Source organism: Protopterus annectens, chromosome 5.part0, assembly GCF_019279795.1.
Source record: "Protopterus annectens isolate FY-2018-M chromosome 5.part0, PAN1.0, whole genome shotgun sequence".
Classification (NCBI taxonomy): Eukaryota; Metazoa; Chordata; order Ceratodontiformes; family Protopteridae; genus Protopterus; species Protopterus annectens.
The window spans coordinates 1245412803-1245431017 of record NC_056735.1 but is presented as its reverse complement, the minus strand read 5'-3'; the positions used below and the strand labels follow the sequence as shown (position 1 = coordinate 1245431017).

The following is an 18215-nucleotide window of genomic DNA, read 5'->3' as shown; positions in this document are numbered from 1 at the left end:
TAAGTGGAACATGTCCAACAGCTCTGGGTTTGACATAGCTTTGTATGTTAGGCAGAGATCACCTCTGAGTAGGCGATATACGACGGACTAAAGCTGGAGTTTTTTGAGACAGTTTGCGTAGTGCATCTGTTTAAGGCCGGTAAGCCTCTTTGTGAGGTATTTCTGCGGCCTTTCCAGATGTTGTAGATGTCTTGTGAGGTACATATCAAGGGGACGTTGTACTCTAGAACGGGTCTAATGAGTGATGAGTAGACGGGAACAATGACCTCTTTTTTTCTGGATGAGAAACCTTTTGTGATGAGGTGTGCCATGGAGAAGGATTTCCTGACTACTGTGGCGATGTGATTATCAAAGGAGAGACTACTGTCCACCTGTGTCCCAAGGTCTCTTATCACACTTTCGGTGTTAAGTATACTACAGCCTATGTTGTAGTTCATGGGTACAGAGTTTTTACCAAAGGGGATGACAATGCACTTTTTGGCATGGAGCTTGAGGCCATGGCTTTGACACCAGGCATCTGTCTCAGTGAGGCCCTTTTGTAGGATGTCCACGTCGTTAGGAGTTTCGATTACGGCTCCTAGTTTGCAGTCATCTGCGAACTTCATTAGCCAAAGACCTTCTGTGTTAGCCTGTATTTCAGAGAAGTAGATAACAAACAGGAAAGGACCCAGGACTGAACCCTGTGGTACTCCACTTGTCACTGGTCTGAAGTTAGATTTGAAGTCTGCTACTTTCACAGTGTGGGTTCTGTTAGTGAGCCAGTTGGCAACCCATCTTGTGACATAGGGATTTATACCTAGTTTATTGAGTTTATCTATAATTCCAGAGTGGGGGATTGTGCCGAAAGACTTGGCAAGATCTAGATAGGCTGTGTGAACCACCTTACCCTTTGTCTACAGCTTTGGTGACTGCTTCAAAGAAGTCTATCAGGTTTAGGAGACATGATCTGCCTTTTACAAACCCGAACTTGGTGGGGTCCAAAGTTTGGAGATTACCAATGTCTTTGTTTATAAGTTCCATGATGATATGTTCCATGGCCTTTCAGACCAGGCTCGTCAGGCTAATGGGGCGGTAGTTCCCAGGGTCCATGGTGGCTCCCCCTTTGGGGAGTGGGATAACCGTCACTGTGCACCAGTCAGCAGGCACACAGCCTGAGGTGAGGCTATGACTGAACATGGTACTTAGGTGGGGTGCCATTTCATTCTGTGGTTTGTGTAGAACGCAGCCTGGGATGTTGTCTGGTCCCAATGATGCTGTGTTCTTGGCTTTGGAGAGTGTGGTTTTTACCTATGCAGCCGTAATTACAGGAACTTTGCATTCTTTCGGTATAGAGATGGGGTCTTTAGGGGTGAGAGGGGGGTAAAGTCAGCATTGAACCTATCTGCCAGGATGTTGGCAATATCAGTTGGGTCTGTATATTTAGTGCCATTGTGCTGCAACTCAGAGCAGATCTGAGTGTTGCCACTGAGATTCTTGACATAGCTATAGAATGCTTTGTGGTTGTCTTTAGAATCAGTGGCGATTTTGTTTTTGTAACTAGCTTTGGAGGATTTTATTAGGGATCGCAACTTCTTACTGAGGCTGACCAGGGAGCTCCTCCACTCATGGGATTTTACTCTCTTTTGCAACAGTTTCTTCCTTCTGTTGTACATATGGCAGGAGACCACCAGATTGGCTTCCTTTTTTTGGAGGATAGCGTCTTGGTTCTGTTTGGGAAAAGCACGATCCATGCACTCATGTAAGTGCTTATAAAGTGCAATTGTGTAGGATTCAGTAGTCGTAACTGTATTGTCCATCTGCATGGGTGTCATGAAGTTCACCACTTCTGTCTTAAGAAGCATGAAGTTGGCTTTGGAGAAATTTTTACCATGGTTTCCTTAATGGGGGTGATAGCAGGATGTGGATATCTAGGGTAATTAGCTTATGGTCGGATCGGACCAATGAGGTGTTGACTTCAGGTGTGGAACACCAGTCACTCATGTTGGTAATGACTAGATCTAGGATATTGTTGCCCCTGGTGGGGGTGTGGAAAAGTTGATCCAGGGCATTGGAGTTTATGAATTCCAGAAAGCGTTGAGTGAAGAAGTTGGTACATGAGTAGTTTTCGCAGTTAATGGTGGGGTAGTTGAAATCACCCATTATTAGGGTGTTTGGTTGAACCCTAATATTTTCCAGTACATCAAGAAAAGAGAAGTGGGAATCCTGGGGCATGGTGGGTGATCTGTAGCAAGCCCAGAGTTAGTTGCACTTGGATAACCTCGGCTGCATTATGCTGAGCAACTTGCCTGGAGGTGTGGATATCCTTAATGAATATGGACACACCTCTGCCTTTGGTGTTCCGGTCCAGATTACATGGCCGAAAAGTGTGGTATGAGTTATAGCCTGGTAGTGCAGGGTTGCTCTCTGGAGCCTTGAACCAGGTCTCAGTCACTGCACAGATATCGATGTTCTCCATTTTAAGAAGTGCCTCGAGTGAGTGCATTTTGAGATTTAGGCTTCTAGCATTGAGTAGCATCACCCTCAGTTTTTGCTTGCCTTTTCCTGTTACGGTGGTGAATTTGTCATTTGAACTTGCCTAAAAAAGGCACTATAGTGGCAGCAAGAACCTTAGCCAGTATCCGGAATCCCAGGGGTGACAGGTGCAGGCCATCTCTGGCAAAGCATTGTGGTCTGTCGACCATGTCATCCCAGGCAGACAGATACTGGATCCCTTTAGAATGGTACCAGAAGCTTAGCCAATTGTTGAAGTCAATCATTTTGTCCTTGTACTGCGACATCATTCTGGGTGATGGCAGAATGCTACTCAGGGCTAGGGTCATACCTGCCTGGGCTACAAGATCAGACAGCTCCTCCATGTCCCTTTTCATGTAGTCCAGGGAGGTACGTCTCAGGTCGTTCACACCAACATGGACAATGACAGAGTCATATTTGTACTTGTTGTGGAGTGACCCGAGTGAGTGTGTTATGTGGTGGATCCTGGCACCCGACAGGCAGATGACAGTAGCCTTCTCCTTGTTTAGCCTGGTGAGTGGGACATCAGTGTGCCTGACTATAGAGTCACCTATGACTAGTGTGTTGGGTACGTTGTTTTGCCTTATTGGCTGTGGTTGAGTGGCACACTGAGTCTGAGGGCTATGTGTCATTTGGGTTGTGTTGGGGGGTGGAAGTTACTTGTATTTCTGCTTTGGAGGTCTCTGTTGCTTGAGCAGATTATTACTGAGAGCCTCCGCAAATGTTTTTGTGTTTCTATGTGTGGATTTTGGTGGTGTAGATTTAGTGAGACTATGTGATGAGTGTGGTGTGGCGCAAGTGTTTACCTTCTCCTCTTGACTGTCAAGTTCAGTCTTGATTGGAGAGAGATTTACCTCCAGTTTGGCTAGATAAGTGCATCTCTCACAGGTTGTAGTGTTGGGTGGTAGGAGGAGAGGGTTGTCTGTGTACATGAGGCAATTTCTACATTGCCCCAAGATGCCCAGATTCATCAAATAGACAGGAGAGAACACTGGGAGCTGACCCTTGGACATGCCTGAATAAAAAACTATTTTCCTCTAGATGAGTGAGGAAAGTCAGTACAAGAGCTGTTTTTCTCTAAGCAAGTGAGGAATGTAACTACCAAAACTGTTTTCCTCTAGGTAATGAGGAAGGCTGAGTGCTGTAGTAATTAGTAGGTTATTTAGTGCTTACAAATTCTGAACAAGTGCTGATCACGAATAAGCAAATTCAAGTGCTAAAACTAAGAATCTGTATCTGGACTAAACTAGTTACAGGAAAGGGGGAAACTAAGTGCAAATGTGGGCTTTTAAATCAGAAAGTTGAGAGAGATGGAAAAACTGCCCAAACGGCCAGTAACTACAATTTCTGGGCCAGAACCACTCCTTATGTGGTAGATGGGTTACCTAGTGCTTACCACTCCCAATGATAAGCTAGAAGGCTTCCCTCCAACTCAGAAAGCTTGGGGGACTCAGAAGCTTACATACAGTCCTGGATACAGAAAATCTGAATCTGGACTACACTAGCTACAGGAAAGATATTTATATAATATATATATATACATATATATATATATATATATATATATATATATATATATATATATATATATACATATATACAGAAAAGTAGCTAAAACAGCAGTAAAAACAATTCAAATGCAGTGCAAGCTAGCATACTTGAGTATGTACCAATGTTAGACCAAAACAGTTTAAAAAATGTAATTAAATTAAAAATGACTAAAAAAATGTTGGTAATAACCAGGTCTAGAATATTACTGCCCCTGGCTGGGGTATGGATATGGTGAGCCAAGGCATTGGAATTTATGAATTCCAGAAAACGTTGAGCAGAAGAGTTGGTACACAAGTAGTTTTCCTAGTTAATAGTGGGGTAGCTGAAATCGCCCATTATTAGGGTGTTAGGTTGTACCCTAATATTTTCCAGTGTATCAAGACATGAGGAGTGAGAATCTTGGGGCATGGTAGAGGATCTGTAGTAAGCTACAATTTGGATTGTGGTCTTGCTCAGAGTTAGTTGCACTTGGATAATCTCGGATGCATTATGCTGAGCAACTAGCATGGAGGTGTGGATATCCTTAATGAATATGGACACGCCTCCGCCTTTAGTGTTTTGGTCCAGGTTAGGTGGCCAAAAGGTGTGGTATGAATTAAAGCCTGGTCATGCAGGGGTACTCTCTGGAGCTTTGAACCAGGTCTCTGTCACTACACAGATGTCGATGTTCTCCATTTTAAGGAGTGCCTTGAGTGAATGCATTTTGAGAGTTAGACTTATAGCACTGAGTAGCAATACCCTCAGATTCTGCTTGCTTGTACCTGTTAACAGTGGTGAATTTGTCATTTGAACCTTGGCTAAAAAAGGCACTATGGGGTGGCTAGAGTCTTAGCCAGTATCCGGAATCCCAGGGGCGACAGGTGCAGGCCATCTCTGGCAAAGCATCGTGGTTTGTCAGTCATGTTATCCCAGGCAGACAGATACTGGATCCCCTTAGAATGACACCAGAAGCTTAGCCAATTGAAGTCAATCATTTTGTCCTTGTACTGTGGTATCATTCTGAGTGATGGCAGAATGCCACTCAGGGCTAGGGTCATACCTGCCTGGGCTACAAGATCGGACAGCTCCTCCATGTCCCTTTTCATGTAGTCCAGGGAGGTACATCTCAGGTCATTCACACCAACATGGACAATGACAGAATCATATTTGTTCCAATTGAAGAAGGCTGTTTGGGATTACCAGATTTGAAGGGGTATTTCAGAGCTACACAGTTAAGGCTCCTATAGATAGCACAAGCAGAAACCTATAATTCAAAGTGGAAAGAGATGATGGTGTAACACAGGGAAGCTCAAGAAACAAGGAGAGACTGGGATTTTGGATGCAGATCCTTAAGGAGAATAACAATTACCATACAGAATATTATATTCATAAAGTAGAAGAAAGTATTCTAAGAACTAAGCCAACAGGAATGGAGAAAGAAGATTCTGCCAATAGAGATGACAACAATTCGAGATACAGACATTAGGCAAGTGGGGTCTAGAATTTATTGGAAAAACTGGCAAAAGAACCAAGGAGCAAATAATTAGAGAGGGAGAGGTAACAGAATGGGAAGAGGGCAACAATTTATTTGGACTGCAGGCCAGAGATTGCCTTCCCTATCAATGACTGCGAGAGGACAGACCATGACAAAGAAATAGGGGGATCCTAAGTGAAAGACCAGCCCTGGTAGAGTTTTTAGCAGAATCTAGAACAGAAACTGCTATTAAAAAAAGAATAGTTAGTACAGCATACAAAATATTGCATGATAACTATAAGAAGAGAGAGACAAAGAACCAAAGGGGGAGATATATGTATGTCTCCCAGATATGCAACAAAGTCTAGAGTTATGATTTTTGCTTGGAAGTGTTTACATAAGTATTTTATACCCCAAGTAGATTCCAAAGAATTATTCCTCAGGTAGACAGCAAATGTTGGAGGTGTGATGGTGAATAAGGAGGTAATTGGGGACATATTTTCTGAGTGTAACAAGTTGGCAGACTAAAGATTCCCTGCATACTACTCTGTCAGAGATACTGGGTGAGCAAATTGGTGTAACTAAGGAATTTTTTTGAACTATGATACAGAATCAGAATTGCCTAGACATTGTAAGGCCTTGTTGAGTCTAATTACGGTGGCTGCCAAAAAAGCAATTACTTATAGGTTCATAGGTTGGTACTAGGCTATCAGCCCTAGGGCCTATACAAGCCTAGCCATAACAATTCCCTGGCTATTTCTTCCCACATTATTTACTTTCCTGGACCCCTGTCTAGCAGGGCGACTGACATGATCCCTGGGGTGAATTTCCTTTCTCCCATCCAGTCGTCAAGGTTCCTCTTGAAGAGGACCAAAGAGGCACTCTGCTTGACATGTATGGGCAATCTATTCCAGAGTCTGGGGAGTCTCTGGGTCAGGAACCTATCCCTTCAGCATGTTTTGTTTATTGTGATGACAAGGTTTAGATCCCTGGAGCGTGTAGCTCTGAGGGATTGGGATTTCTTTAAGTGTGGCATGTCCAACAGCTCTGGGTTTGACATGGCCTTGTATGTTAAGCAGAGATCGCCTCTGAGTAGATGATATGCGACAGAGTATAGCTGGAGTTTTTTAAGGCGGTCAGCGTAGGGCATCTGCTTTAGACCTGTGATTCTTTTAGTGAGGTATTTCTGAGGCCTTTCCAGTTGTTGCATATGTCTTGAGAGGTACATACCAAATGGGGCGTTGTATTCTATAATGGGTCTAATGAGGGATACAGTGGGACAATGACCTCCTTTTTTCTGGATGAAAAGCCCTTCGTGATGAGGTGTGCCACATAGAAGGATTGCCTGACTGTTGTGGCGATGTGGTTATCGAAGGTGAGACCACTGTCCACCTCTGTCCCTAAGTCTCTTATCACACTTTCTGTGTTTAGTGTACTGCCACCTATATGGTAATTCATGGATACATGTTTTTTCCCAAAGGGGATAACAATACATTTCTTGGCATTGAGCTTGAGCCCATGGCTCTGGCACCAAGCATCTGTTTCTGTAAGGCCCTTTTGTAGGGTATCCACATCATTTGGGGATTCAATAATGGCTCCCAGTTTGCAGTCATCTGCAAACTTTGTTAGCCAGAGTCCCTTAGTGTTGACCTGTACTTCAGAGAAGTAGATGCCAAACAAGAGCGCCCCAGGACTGAACCCTGAGGTACTCCACTTGTCACTTGTCTGGAGCTGGATTTGGAGTCGGCTACTTTTACAGTGTGGGTTCTATCAGTAAGCCATTTAGCAACCCATTGGGTGACATAGGGATTAATGCCCAACTTAGTAAGTTTATCTATGATTCCAGAGTGGGGGATGGTGTCAAAGGCCTTGGCAAGGTCTAGATAGGCTGTGTGGACCACCTTACCCTTGTCCATGGCTCTGGAGACTGATTCAAAGAAGTCAATCAGGTTCAGGAGACAAGATTGGCCCTTCACAAACCCAAACTGGGTGGGGTCCAGTGTTTGAAGGTTGCCAATGTCTTTGTTTATAAAGATTAGAAAATGGAAGTCAAAGTCTAAACCAACTGTACTAGAAGTAGTAAATATAGTAAACAGAAATATGTAATGTTTGACTGCCAATGACTGGATAGATTATAACTGATGTATAAAGTTTACAAAAAAAATATTTCAATATAGTTTGTGATATATAATGTTTGCAACTAAAATTATGTCAATATGGTTTGTTTTCATTTATATAAATGTATAATTGCCTATGTCATAAGTGATAACTTACTAAAGATGTTTCTTGTTAAAAAAATCTAAAAAATGGAGTGACATCTAAAAATCTGCTTCGCAGAAAAATGAAGAGCACTTCTGTGAGAACAAAAGTCACACTAATAGTTACAGGTTATCTATCATGGTGACAGAGATATTAACACTTGTTTGCATAATTATAATTAGTTTTACACATAATCAAATTACTTGTTCAGTTTAAAATTACCATTAGGTCTGTCTGACATATTAATATCACCATTAAGAACAGGAGTGGGTACTGAGTAACTTTTGTATTTTAACTTTTTTGTAACTCTTATAGTAACATACATTTGTTTACAGGTAAATTGGAAAACTGCAGTCTCATAATTTTGCTTCAGGCAAAAGCTGTCCAAGCAGGAACTCTTCAGGTATCAGGAGGTATGAGATTCCACTCAGGCTAGATATGAAAGAGCTAATTACTCCCTATACTGCCACAGAGTGCCATGTAGCTATACAACCTTAGGCAGACACATACCTCTCAATTTCTTAGTTCAAGAAATATGGCCAAAGCCTAAAATAATGCGGGGGGGGGGGGCAAAAATAAGGGCAGATTTTAAATATTGTTCTTATAAACTTAGACATTTGCTAGAACAACAGTATATGTGTTAGCATGCATTTTTTGTAGGACATGAAGTCTGAAACACCAATGTATGTCATTATTTACTGACTTCAGACCTCAACGATTTGCCTGAAAAGCACAAATTTTATGAAGAACAGACCAAAAATATGAGGCAAAAATTAGGACAGTTGAGAGGTATGGGCAGATGTTCAGTGAATTCCAGCCATAGATAATTTGCTAAGCATTGCAGTTTCCAGCATATGCGTCACATGAAACACCTGACATATCTGGGGAAGTTGCAGCTACTGAACCTGTACCATTTATGAGTGAATATGCTCCTTTAAAGATTCAGATTTACTGCTTACTACCTGATTTAGTTATTCTATGCAAAAAAAAATTATAACATTACTAATTTAGAGAACATGATATTAACAACTCCTTCCTCTGAAAATGGCAAAGAATGCACACTGGTAGAAATGAAAGCACTGCAATGTATCTGGTCCTTCCTAGCACAGAACAAATAATGTTGTAAAGCTGTTAAGTTTTCAAAATGAGGCTAGTGTGAACAAAATATTTCTTAAATGTAGTAACCATGAACAACTTTCAGGTCTCCTAACTTTACTAGCAGTACAGAAAATGACCATTCGATGGAGCATGCTTGTTTAGAAAGTAAGGTCTGTTAGTCAAGTTATAGCAAAGTAGTGTATGCTACTACTAAAGGAATACATACTGTCAAGTAACAGCTGAGTGGACAGACAAAGATAAAGCACGCAATATTTTAAGATTTACTTAGAGAACAGAAGGGAATCACTTCACACACATCCTCCAAGCATAGCTCTCAACCTCTTGCCTCCAGATCGGGGACATATCCAGAAATCCATCCATCTTCCCATTTTTGCACATAACAAAGGGAAACTTATTAAAATAGTTGTGCTGTTAACTTGAGAAGCTGACAGAATAAGGCGAATTAACATGCATTCTGAAGTAAAAGAAAGGTTATAACTTGTTAATTATTGTAAAGGGTAATCCACTACCTTTTCTACCAAAATAGCTAGTTTTATGAGGGCTGAGGAAGCATAGCTCTCAAATTAGTACCTCCAGAATCATAAACTTTTTTTAAATATATTAGCACCATTAACAACAGAAGTTGTCAGAATAAGGAATGTGAATTAACATACATTTTCTGAAGTAAAAGAAACCTATAACTCTAGTTACTGGCATTATTTATGGTTTCTCCCCAAACTGCCAACTGTAGGGGGGACCATACATCTCAATCTTGTAGTGCAAGAAATATGAACAAAGCCCAAAAATATGGACACATTTTAAATATTGCTCTTATAAACTTAGAAAGTTGCTAGAAAAACAGGATTTAATGGAAAACTCTGCCTTAGAACTAAAAACAAATCTACTTTTCACCCTGTCTCCATTTTCTGAGTTATCTTAACATCTCAAAATCACTCTGGCTGCTTCTTATAGAATTTTAATGTTTTCTGCAAAATGGCTGTCATTGGGGCTTGACATATCAATATGATCTTATTTTTCTTCATGCCTTTCTCTTTCATATAATTAATTTCAAGTCTGCTTCATATGAGTCATGCTAGACATAAGGAAGTAGTGGTGTATTCCCATTCCATTTACATATAATGGGATGTCAGTCATTGTCATCTTATATACTGTCTGTAACAGGACTGCTGCATTTTTTTTTTGAGTGGCCCTCATTTGTGTGCGTTTCGGGGCTTGTATACTAAACATTTGCTAAATTGCAGGTCTTTGTTCAAAGTATCGTTCTGTAGTCGAAGATAAATTGACAGCACCTCCCCTACACTTTGGTAAATGTGCTGATACTTTACAATAATTACAAAAATAAATATTTTCTGACTTTTCTGTAAATGTCACAGACATCTTTGATACTACATTCAACTCATCTTGAAATGTAAAGTAGTATAAACACCAAACATTTAAAATTTAAAGCTTAGCATTTCAATACTGTAATGTTTGTTTATGTCAAAAGGGTTGACAACTGCCTTTGAACCATTGACTGATCTAATTGTTCTGTTTTGCTATGAAAAGCAAGGCTGCATTGGAAACCGCTATAAATCGGTGTAAGTTCTTTTCCTGTCTGCAATAAACAGTGGAAAATAATTTCACACCTCTGTCTTGTTTACAGTAGCCTGAGCTCCTAACTAAAAATTTATCTGCGTCTATGGTATGTCATGCAGGTGTATACAAACTCCTCTGCAACTTATGAGAGAGGTTAAGGTTAAAAAAAGGGGGGGGGGGTCTTTCCCTTCCTTTGATACCAAAGTGAGGAAATGAAAGTTTTATAAGGTACATGCACAGTCCTGGAATCATTTATTTTATTTTACATTTGTTGACCGGGCTAGTCTGACTGGATACATGTCCATTTTTAGTAGAGGCCCGGGGAGAAAAGCTCCAGAAAAAACATATATATATATATATATATATATATATATATATACATATATATATATAAACATATAAAATATGACATTCAAAATTAGAAAAATGACATTAACAGATTGTTAGATCTTAAAGTTAACAATTTTCAAAAACAGTAGAAAAAGTCAAACATGACAAATAGTAGTCATGACTCACAAGATTAGTAAAAAGGTAAGAAGGTTAGTCTATAGTGAGATGTATGAAACAGGATAATGGATAAATATATTATGTTTTTGAGAGTAACAGATAGTTTAAGGGTAGACAGTTAGTCAGGGTTGGTACAAGAACATAACCAGTGGTTAGTGAAGAAAAGTCTTAGGTTAGCTTTAAATAGTGGGAGAGAGGTCTGGGTAGTTAGGTCATGTGGTAATAGATTGCATATTTTACCAACTGAGTTAGAGAATAGAGAGTCACCAGCTGAGTTTTTTGATAGGGTAGTGTAAATCAGCATTTTGTTAGAGGAGCGTAGATTCTTCAGGTTCTTATATGGCATTATGAGGGTGGAAAGAATTGGGGTGTTATTGTGTTGATGTAGGGCTTTGTAAGCTATTATAAGTTGGTTAAATTGTAGTTGGTGGGGGAGTTCAAGCCAACCTAGTCGTTTTAGGTTCTGACAGTGATGAGTCCTATATGGAGAGTTTTTGGCAAATCTGGCTACATTGTTATATGATTTAGAAAGTTTGTTGAAGTTGTTTTTGGAAAGATTGGTATATATGGGGGAAGCATATAATAGGGTAGAGATTAAGTGGGTTCTAGCTATTGTGGTTCTGGCTTCTAGAGTAAGGAAAGGTTTGATTCTATATAGGGATCCGAGTTTTCTGTTAATAGACTTTATTGTAGTATTTATGTGTGTGTCAAAGTTTAGGTGGTTATCAATAGTAATTCCTAGGAGTTTGGTGGTGGGGACTGGAGAAATGAGGGTACCATTGCTGGATATGAGTGTGAAATGAAGAGGGGTAGACAAGTGGGGGGGTGTGAAGAGCAGAAGTTTAGTTTTTTTTTTGGGTTAAGGAGAAGACAATGGTTAGAGAACCATTCTTCTATTGTATTCTATTCAGCCGAGGGGGTAGTAGTTTTTAATTTTTGGAGTAGGGAGCAGATATAGGAAGTGGGTATAGGTTCCAAGTGGAATAATGGGGGAGGAGTGGAGTTAGGAATGGGGAGTTTAGAGGTGTCAGGGGTTAAATGGTTAGCTAGATTTAGTATAGAGGTAGTAAAGAAAGAGTTAAAAGTCATTTGCTGTTTGTGTTGGGCAATCAGGGTTGGAGCCTAATGGATTAGGTGTGACTGTTTTGCCTGGGGACAGAAGTGTGTCAATAGTAGTCCAAAATTTTTGTGGTTGTTTAAGGGATGATTGTTGTAATTGAATGGAAAAGTTCTTTTTATCCTGTAGGATAGCTCTTTTTGTTACGTTTCTTAGTTGTCTAAAGGTTTGGTGATCTGAACTATTCTTTGTGGAATGCCATTTTGCCCAAGATTTATTTCTGCTATGGATTAGTTTCCTAGTATGATTTGAGAGCCATGGAGCTGGTTTGGTTTTGATTCTTGTAGTGCGAATTGGGGCATGATGGTCCAGGACTGCTAGGAAAGTGTTACTGAAGTGATTAACTGATTCATTTATAGGGAGAGATTTAAGAGGTGACCAGTTACACTGCTTAAGTTCGGTTTGGAACAGATTGGGGTCAAAATGTTTTTGGATCGGGTCGTTCTAATGTTAATTGGGATAGTAAGGTTTGTTTTATAGGGAGACAGACAACCTAAGAGAGTTAGTTTGTAGAAGGTAGAGTTTTCCTGTAGTTAGCATGCATTTTCTGCAGGATATGAAGTATGAAACTCAAATGCACATCATTAGTGAGTTTAATCCTTACACACATTTTTATGAGGAACAGGCCAAAATATGAAGCACAAATCTGGACATTTTCTGAAAATCTGTACAGTTGAGAGGAGACAGCAAATTTTAGAGTTGAAATCAGGAGCAACTGAGAGGTATGCCTCTTAAAGTTAACTCAGTTTTACAGTTGTAACCATACCTCTCAAGTGTACCTCATTACGAGGAACGTACCTCATTTGGGGTCTTAAAAGGTTCATGTTCCTCAAAGTTCCACATCGAAATAGTCTGTCACACATTCAGTATTAGGAATTTTTTAAAATTAAATCCATGGTAAATAGAAATTAATCATATTAATTAATTAAAAGATCTTCTCTATAAGTAAAACCAGCACATTTTAACCATCCTATGACCTTCCCAGTTGAAGTTGTTAGTAAGCCATTAGTATGTGTTCCACATTTTGCCCATTTGTTCCACATTATGAAGGCGAGTGTTCCTCATTTTGGATATGGAAGGTTGAGAGCTATGGTTGTAACTTTCTTTATCAAAGCAGCACAAAGAACAGTTTAAACAATATGCACAGGAACGGACAAGATTAGACAGGCTAAGCAATTTATTGTGACCGTGGGCATATTACTGACACTTGGTGCTGTATCCTTGAAGTATGGATAACATTTTAAAGATGTAAATCATTAAAGTTATTTGGCTTTCTGTCCAGCATGCAACAAGGTTCGAGTGGGTTACTAGGATGTGAAGATGGGTTATGATCACTTTTACTAAAAAAAAAAAAAAAAAAAACAGCCGTTTGTTTGACTGATCAGATTGGTGATCCCGTCACTGTCATTCTCTGATGGAACCTGAGCAGCACAGCGACACGCTGTTTCCTCATACATCTTAACTACTATTATTTCATACAGTTATACCTGTTTAAGGGCACATTACACAACAGGGCTATAGAGACATATTCCGACAAAATGAACACTCCAGTCCTCATGAGTAACTGCATTGATTACTTTAGTGCTCAGAAGTTGATATAAATGTATTTTCTCCAGTAACATAAAACACGTTAAAGCTATTGGAGTTTTTAATGTACGCTCGCCCTCCGGGGAAAAAAACGGAAACTAAACATCAAGCAATTTATCAAATAGAATTAAAAAAAAAAAACTCTCCTTCAAAGCCTTCCATATAAGGACAGAATGCTTAGAGCACAGGAAGGCAACGGAGTCTCTGGATTTCTAAGCCGACAACAACGCAATCCACTTCAGAACTCATTCTAAAAATATCCTTCATATATACGATTGATACTTTAACCAAGTACCTTCTTGACATTATAAAAGCTGTCTTGTCTTCAGCAAATATCAATCATTGAAGATCTAATTTGTCTGTGTTAAATTGTTCCGTACTATCGTGTAAAGCGGAACTTTGTAGCTGTTTCAAGTCGGTGTTTAACCAGAGCGAACTGTGACTGAGAGCACAATTTCCAGCTTGTAAAGCGTGATCTCTTCAGAATAGTCCTGTGCTAAAATGCAGGTAAGTTAAGTGCTGCAAAGTATTGTGGATGTTTGGATAGTGTATGGTGTTGAAGTACATTTTGGTTATAGTGTTAGTCCTGGTTTAACATTTTATAGTACACGAAGGTCTTCGTTGATCTAGTTCTGAAGTATAAGGTGGAGCATATATGTCAGTTGTAGACTGATGTTAAATTAAGCTGTCACCTTTTCCCATTTTTGCAGGACACTGCTGTTCTGGTCACCTGTGCTTGAAATTGGGTTGGAACTGTATTTTTATAATTTAACAAAAATGTTATGTTTTGTTCATTTACTTAATTTAAAACTGATGGGCACTGTAGTAACTATTTTCTAATAAGTAGTATAACTGAAATGACTTCAAAGTTAGAAAAGACAAAGTCATAAACAATGAATGTTTTAGGCAAATTAAGTTTGTGTGGTGGATTTGTCTGGTTTGTATTAGAACGTTACCCCACCACTATTACACTGAGAATTACAATTGTTTAAAGGGGAGGGGGCGAACACATAAAATGCTGCATGTATAAAAGCTATTACACAGACTTAAAATTTCCTATTCTGTAAAGGTGTGAGGTGCGGGTGGCAACCTTTCTGGGAGGTCTTTTTTTTATTGCATTTATTCTGTAAAAGTGTGAGGTGCGGGTGGCGACCTTTCTGGGAGGTCTTTTTTATTGCATTTATTTATTGTACCACTGCCTCAGAATATTGCTTGTTGCTTTACCTCCAGAAAAAAAATGTTTAAAGAAAGGTTGGGGGTGGTGCCGGGAGGCTTGCCCCCCTGCAAAAGCATTTAATGCACAACATTATACAAAAGAAAGGTGGGAGTGCACGGGTTATGAGTACGGACTGCAAAATGGGAACGTGTGGATACTGCGTACATACTGCCCTTCTGACCCGTGTGTTGTTCTTACCCTACAACACAGTATGTGGTTAAGTACAAAGTGACAAAGCAAGTCAGACACCCAGGACATGTGGTGCTTTCGAAGGTGCACTTATAAATGTAGAAAATGAGGACAAGTTTATTTAATCTCTGTTTTACATATCGTATACTAAAAGCTGTAGTAACTCTAAGTAAAGATAATATAAAAACCATGAAGCCTATGTTAAAAATGGTCAGAAAGTGAATATTCACAATTGAAATTCACCATGTCACTGTATAATCTGCATGGCTTGTCACTCAGCCCTGTCAGTCATGTAGGCCACGCCCATTCCTGCACAGAAATCGCAGTGGGGAAATGTTTTAATACAAAGCCGACTTGTCATCCTATGCTCCTTGTCTAAAATATTTAAAAAAATGTAACACTAATCCAGTTTAACAAACATCTCTCTGGCCATGTCCTACCCTCCCAAACCTGGTATAGATTCAGACCACCACCACAGTACTAGTGGGTTTCACTAACCAAATCAATTAGCAGAGAGATTCTGGTGAACTCATTTCGCCCCCCCCCCTTGATTTGTTCTTTGAAGCTGTATCCCACCAACTACTTCTTGCTTGAATGTCCTTACTAGGGCTTGATCACTCCTCCCCCTCTTTTGGTTAGGCAGGCACCTGTCTGGCAGACATCAACTGTGAAATGCCTCAAGGAAATCTCCACTTTCTTTTCCACCTCTGTAGAAATACCACAAGGTGCTATTTTAGGTCCATTATTGGTCAATAGCTTTGTTAAAATGACATACATAAAGTCTTAAAAGAAACTTCTGTCATCCAGTATGCAGATGACACCACTCTCATATATGCAGTGTGAACACCTTACAAGAGCTTCAGAAAATAGTGCAAAACTCTTTCTCCTCCATTGAGTCGTGGCTTAATAATTCAACCTTCCTCTTAAAAGTTAAAACAAAATAAAGTGTATCATATTTGGACAAAAATCTCTTTATAATGACAGAAGTAGTTTCCTAATCTTATTAGTCAGCAAAGCTCTTACCGATCTTGTCTGCCATACATAATCCCTTGCAGTCATAGGTTCATAGGTTTATACTAGGCTATCTGCCCTAAGGCATTTATAAGCCTAGCCCAGAGTTTTGTGGCTTATGCCACCCCTTATGTTAAAAAATACTGTGCCCATTAGTTTGTTGTGCCTCTGTCCAGCAGTGACACAGAGATGATTCCTGGGTAAACCTCGATCTCCCATCCACGGTCAAGATTTCTCTTGAACAGAGCCAGCGAGGTGCTCTGCCTCACATGGACCGGGATTTTATTCCACAACATAGGGAGTCTCTGGGTGACAAATCTATCCCTCCAGCATGTCCTATTTATATCCGTGCTAAGGTTTAAGTCGCTTGCTCTAGTGGATCTGGTAGATTTGGATTTTTTGAGGTGGAGCATGTCCATTAATTCCGGGTTGGACATGGCCTTGTATGTCAGGCACAGGTCACCTCTGAGCAGACGGTATGCGACTGAATAGAGCTGGAGTTTCTTCAGTCTGGCAGCATATGACAGATTTTGGAGTCCCTTTATCCTTTTGGTGAGGAACTTTTGGGGTCTCTCCAATTGTTGCAGGTGTCTGGTGAGATACATCCCGAATGGGGCATTGTACTCGATCATTGGTCTGATAAGTGAAGAGTACAGGGGAACAATGATCTCACTTGATCTGGATGTGAATCCCTTCATGATCAGGTGGGCAATGTAGAAGGTTTTTCTAACCACTTTAGCAATGTGAGTGTCAAAAGAATGGCCACTGTCAACCTGGGTCCCTGATAACCTCTTCTGTGCTTAGTGGATTGCCACCTATATGGTAGCTTGGGGTTACCTTGTTTTTCTCGAAGGGTATGACTATACATTTTTTGGCATTTAACTTCAGGCCATGGCTCTGGCACCAGCTATCAGTTTCCGTGAGAACCCTCTGAAGGATATCTGCGACCGATGTACTTTCCACTATGGCTCCCAGTTTGCAGTCATCTGCAAACTTTGTCAGCCATAGTCCTCCTATGTTTGCCTGTACTTCTGAGAAGTAGATGCCGAACAACAGGGGGCCAAGGACTGAGCCCTGTGGGACACCACTTGTGACCGGCTTGGAGTCTGACGTGGCGCCAGCTACTCTAACCCTGTGGGTTCTGTCCTTTAGCCAGTTTGCAACCCATCTTGTGACATATGGGTTTACATTTAAGCTGGTAAGTTTCTCTATAATACCCGAGTGGGGTATTGTGTCGAAAGCTTTTGCAAGGTCAAGGTAGGCTGTATGGACTGCCTTTCCCTCATCAATGGCCTTGGTGACTGTTTCGAAGAAGTTGACCAAGTTCAAAAGGCATGATCTGCCCTTGGCAAAGCCAAACTGGGTCGGGTCCAATGTCTGCAAGTCCCCTATGTCTTTGTTTATGAGTTCCATTATGATCCTCTCCATAGCTTTGCAGACCAGGCTTGTTAAGCTTATGGGGCGGTAATTACCAGGGTCCGTAGAGGCACCGCCTTTGTGAAGTGGGACCACAGTTGCCGTACGCCACTCCTTGGGCACGTATCCTGTGGTAAGGCTAAGATTAAACAGCTGCCTTATGTGCGGGTTTAGTTCCTCATTGAGTTCGTGTAGCACACAGCCGGGGACACCATCCGGTCCCATTGATGCTGTGTTTTTAGCTTTAGAGAGAGCAGCTTTCACCTGCGCATTGGAGATGTCTGGGAGGCTGCACTCCGCTGGGATAGTTATCTCTCCTTTTGGGGGAGAGGGTGAGGTTTGCACTGAACCTGTCTGCCAGTATGTTGGCAATGTCTGTGGGTTCAGTGATTTTTGTATCATTTTGGACTAATTCTGAGCATATCTGGGAGTTTCCACCCAGGTTTCTAACATAGCTGAAGAAGGCCTTATGATTGTCTTTTGAATCTATGGCAATTTTTCTCTCAAAGTTGGCCTTGGATGATTTTATGAGTGCTCGTATTTTTTACTAATAATGATCAAAGGTGTCTTCTCTTTTATGGATTTTGCTCTATCATGTAACAGCTTTCTCCTCTTATTGTAAAGTTTGTTTATGGCTGGGGTCCACCAGACTGGACGTTTGCCCTTGGTGGAAAGAGTCTTGGTTTTATTAGGGATTGCCTGAT

At 40.6% G+C, this 18215-nt stretch overlaps 1 protein-coding gene across 1 annotated transcript in view; it reads left to right on the top strand.

Annotated features, from left to right (window-relative positions):
* Positions 1 to 13901: 13901 nt before the first annotated feature.
* PDCL3 (phosducin like 3) overlaps positions 13902 to 18215 on the top strand; it is a 719284-nt gene continuing 714970 nt past the window's right edge. Inside the window, exon 1 of the mRNA XM_044071091.1 lies at positions 13902 to 14186. Within this exon, the coding sequence (XP_043927026.1) occupies positions 14181 to 14186 (6 nt within the window). The 5' untranslated portion in view covers positions 13902 to 14180. The remainder of the gene's footprint in view (positions 14187 to 18215) is intronic.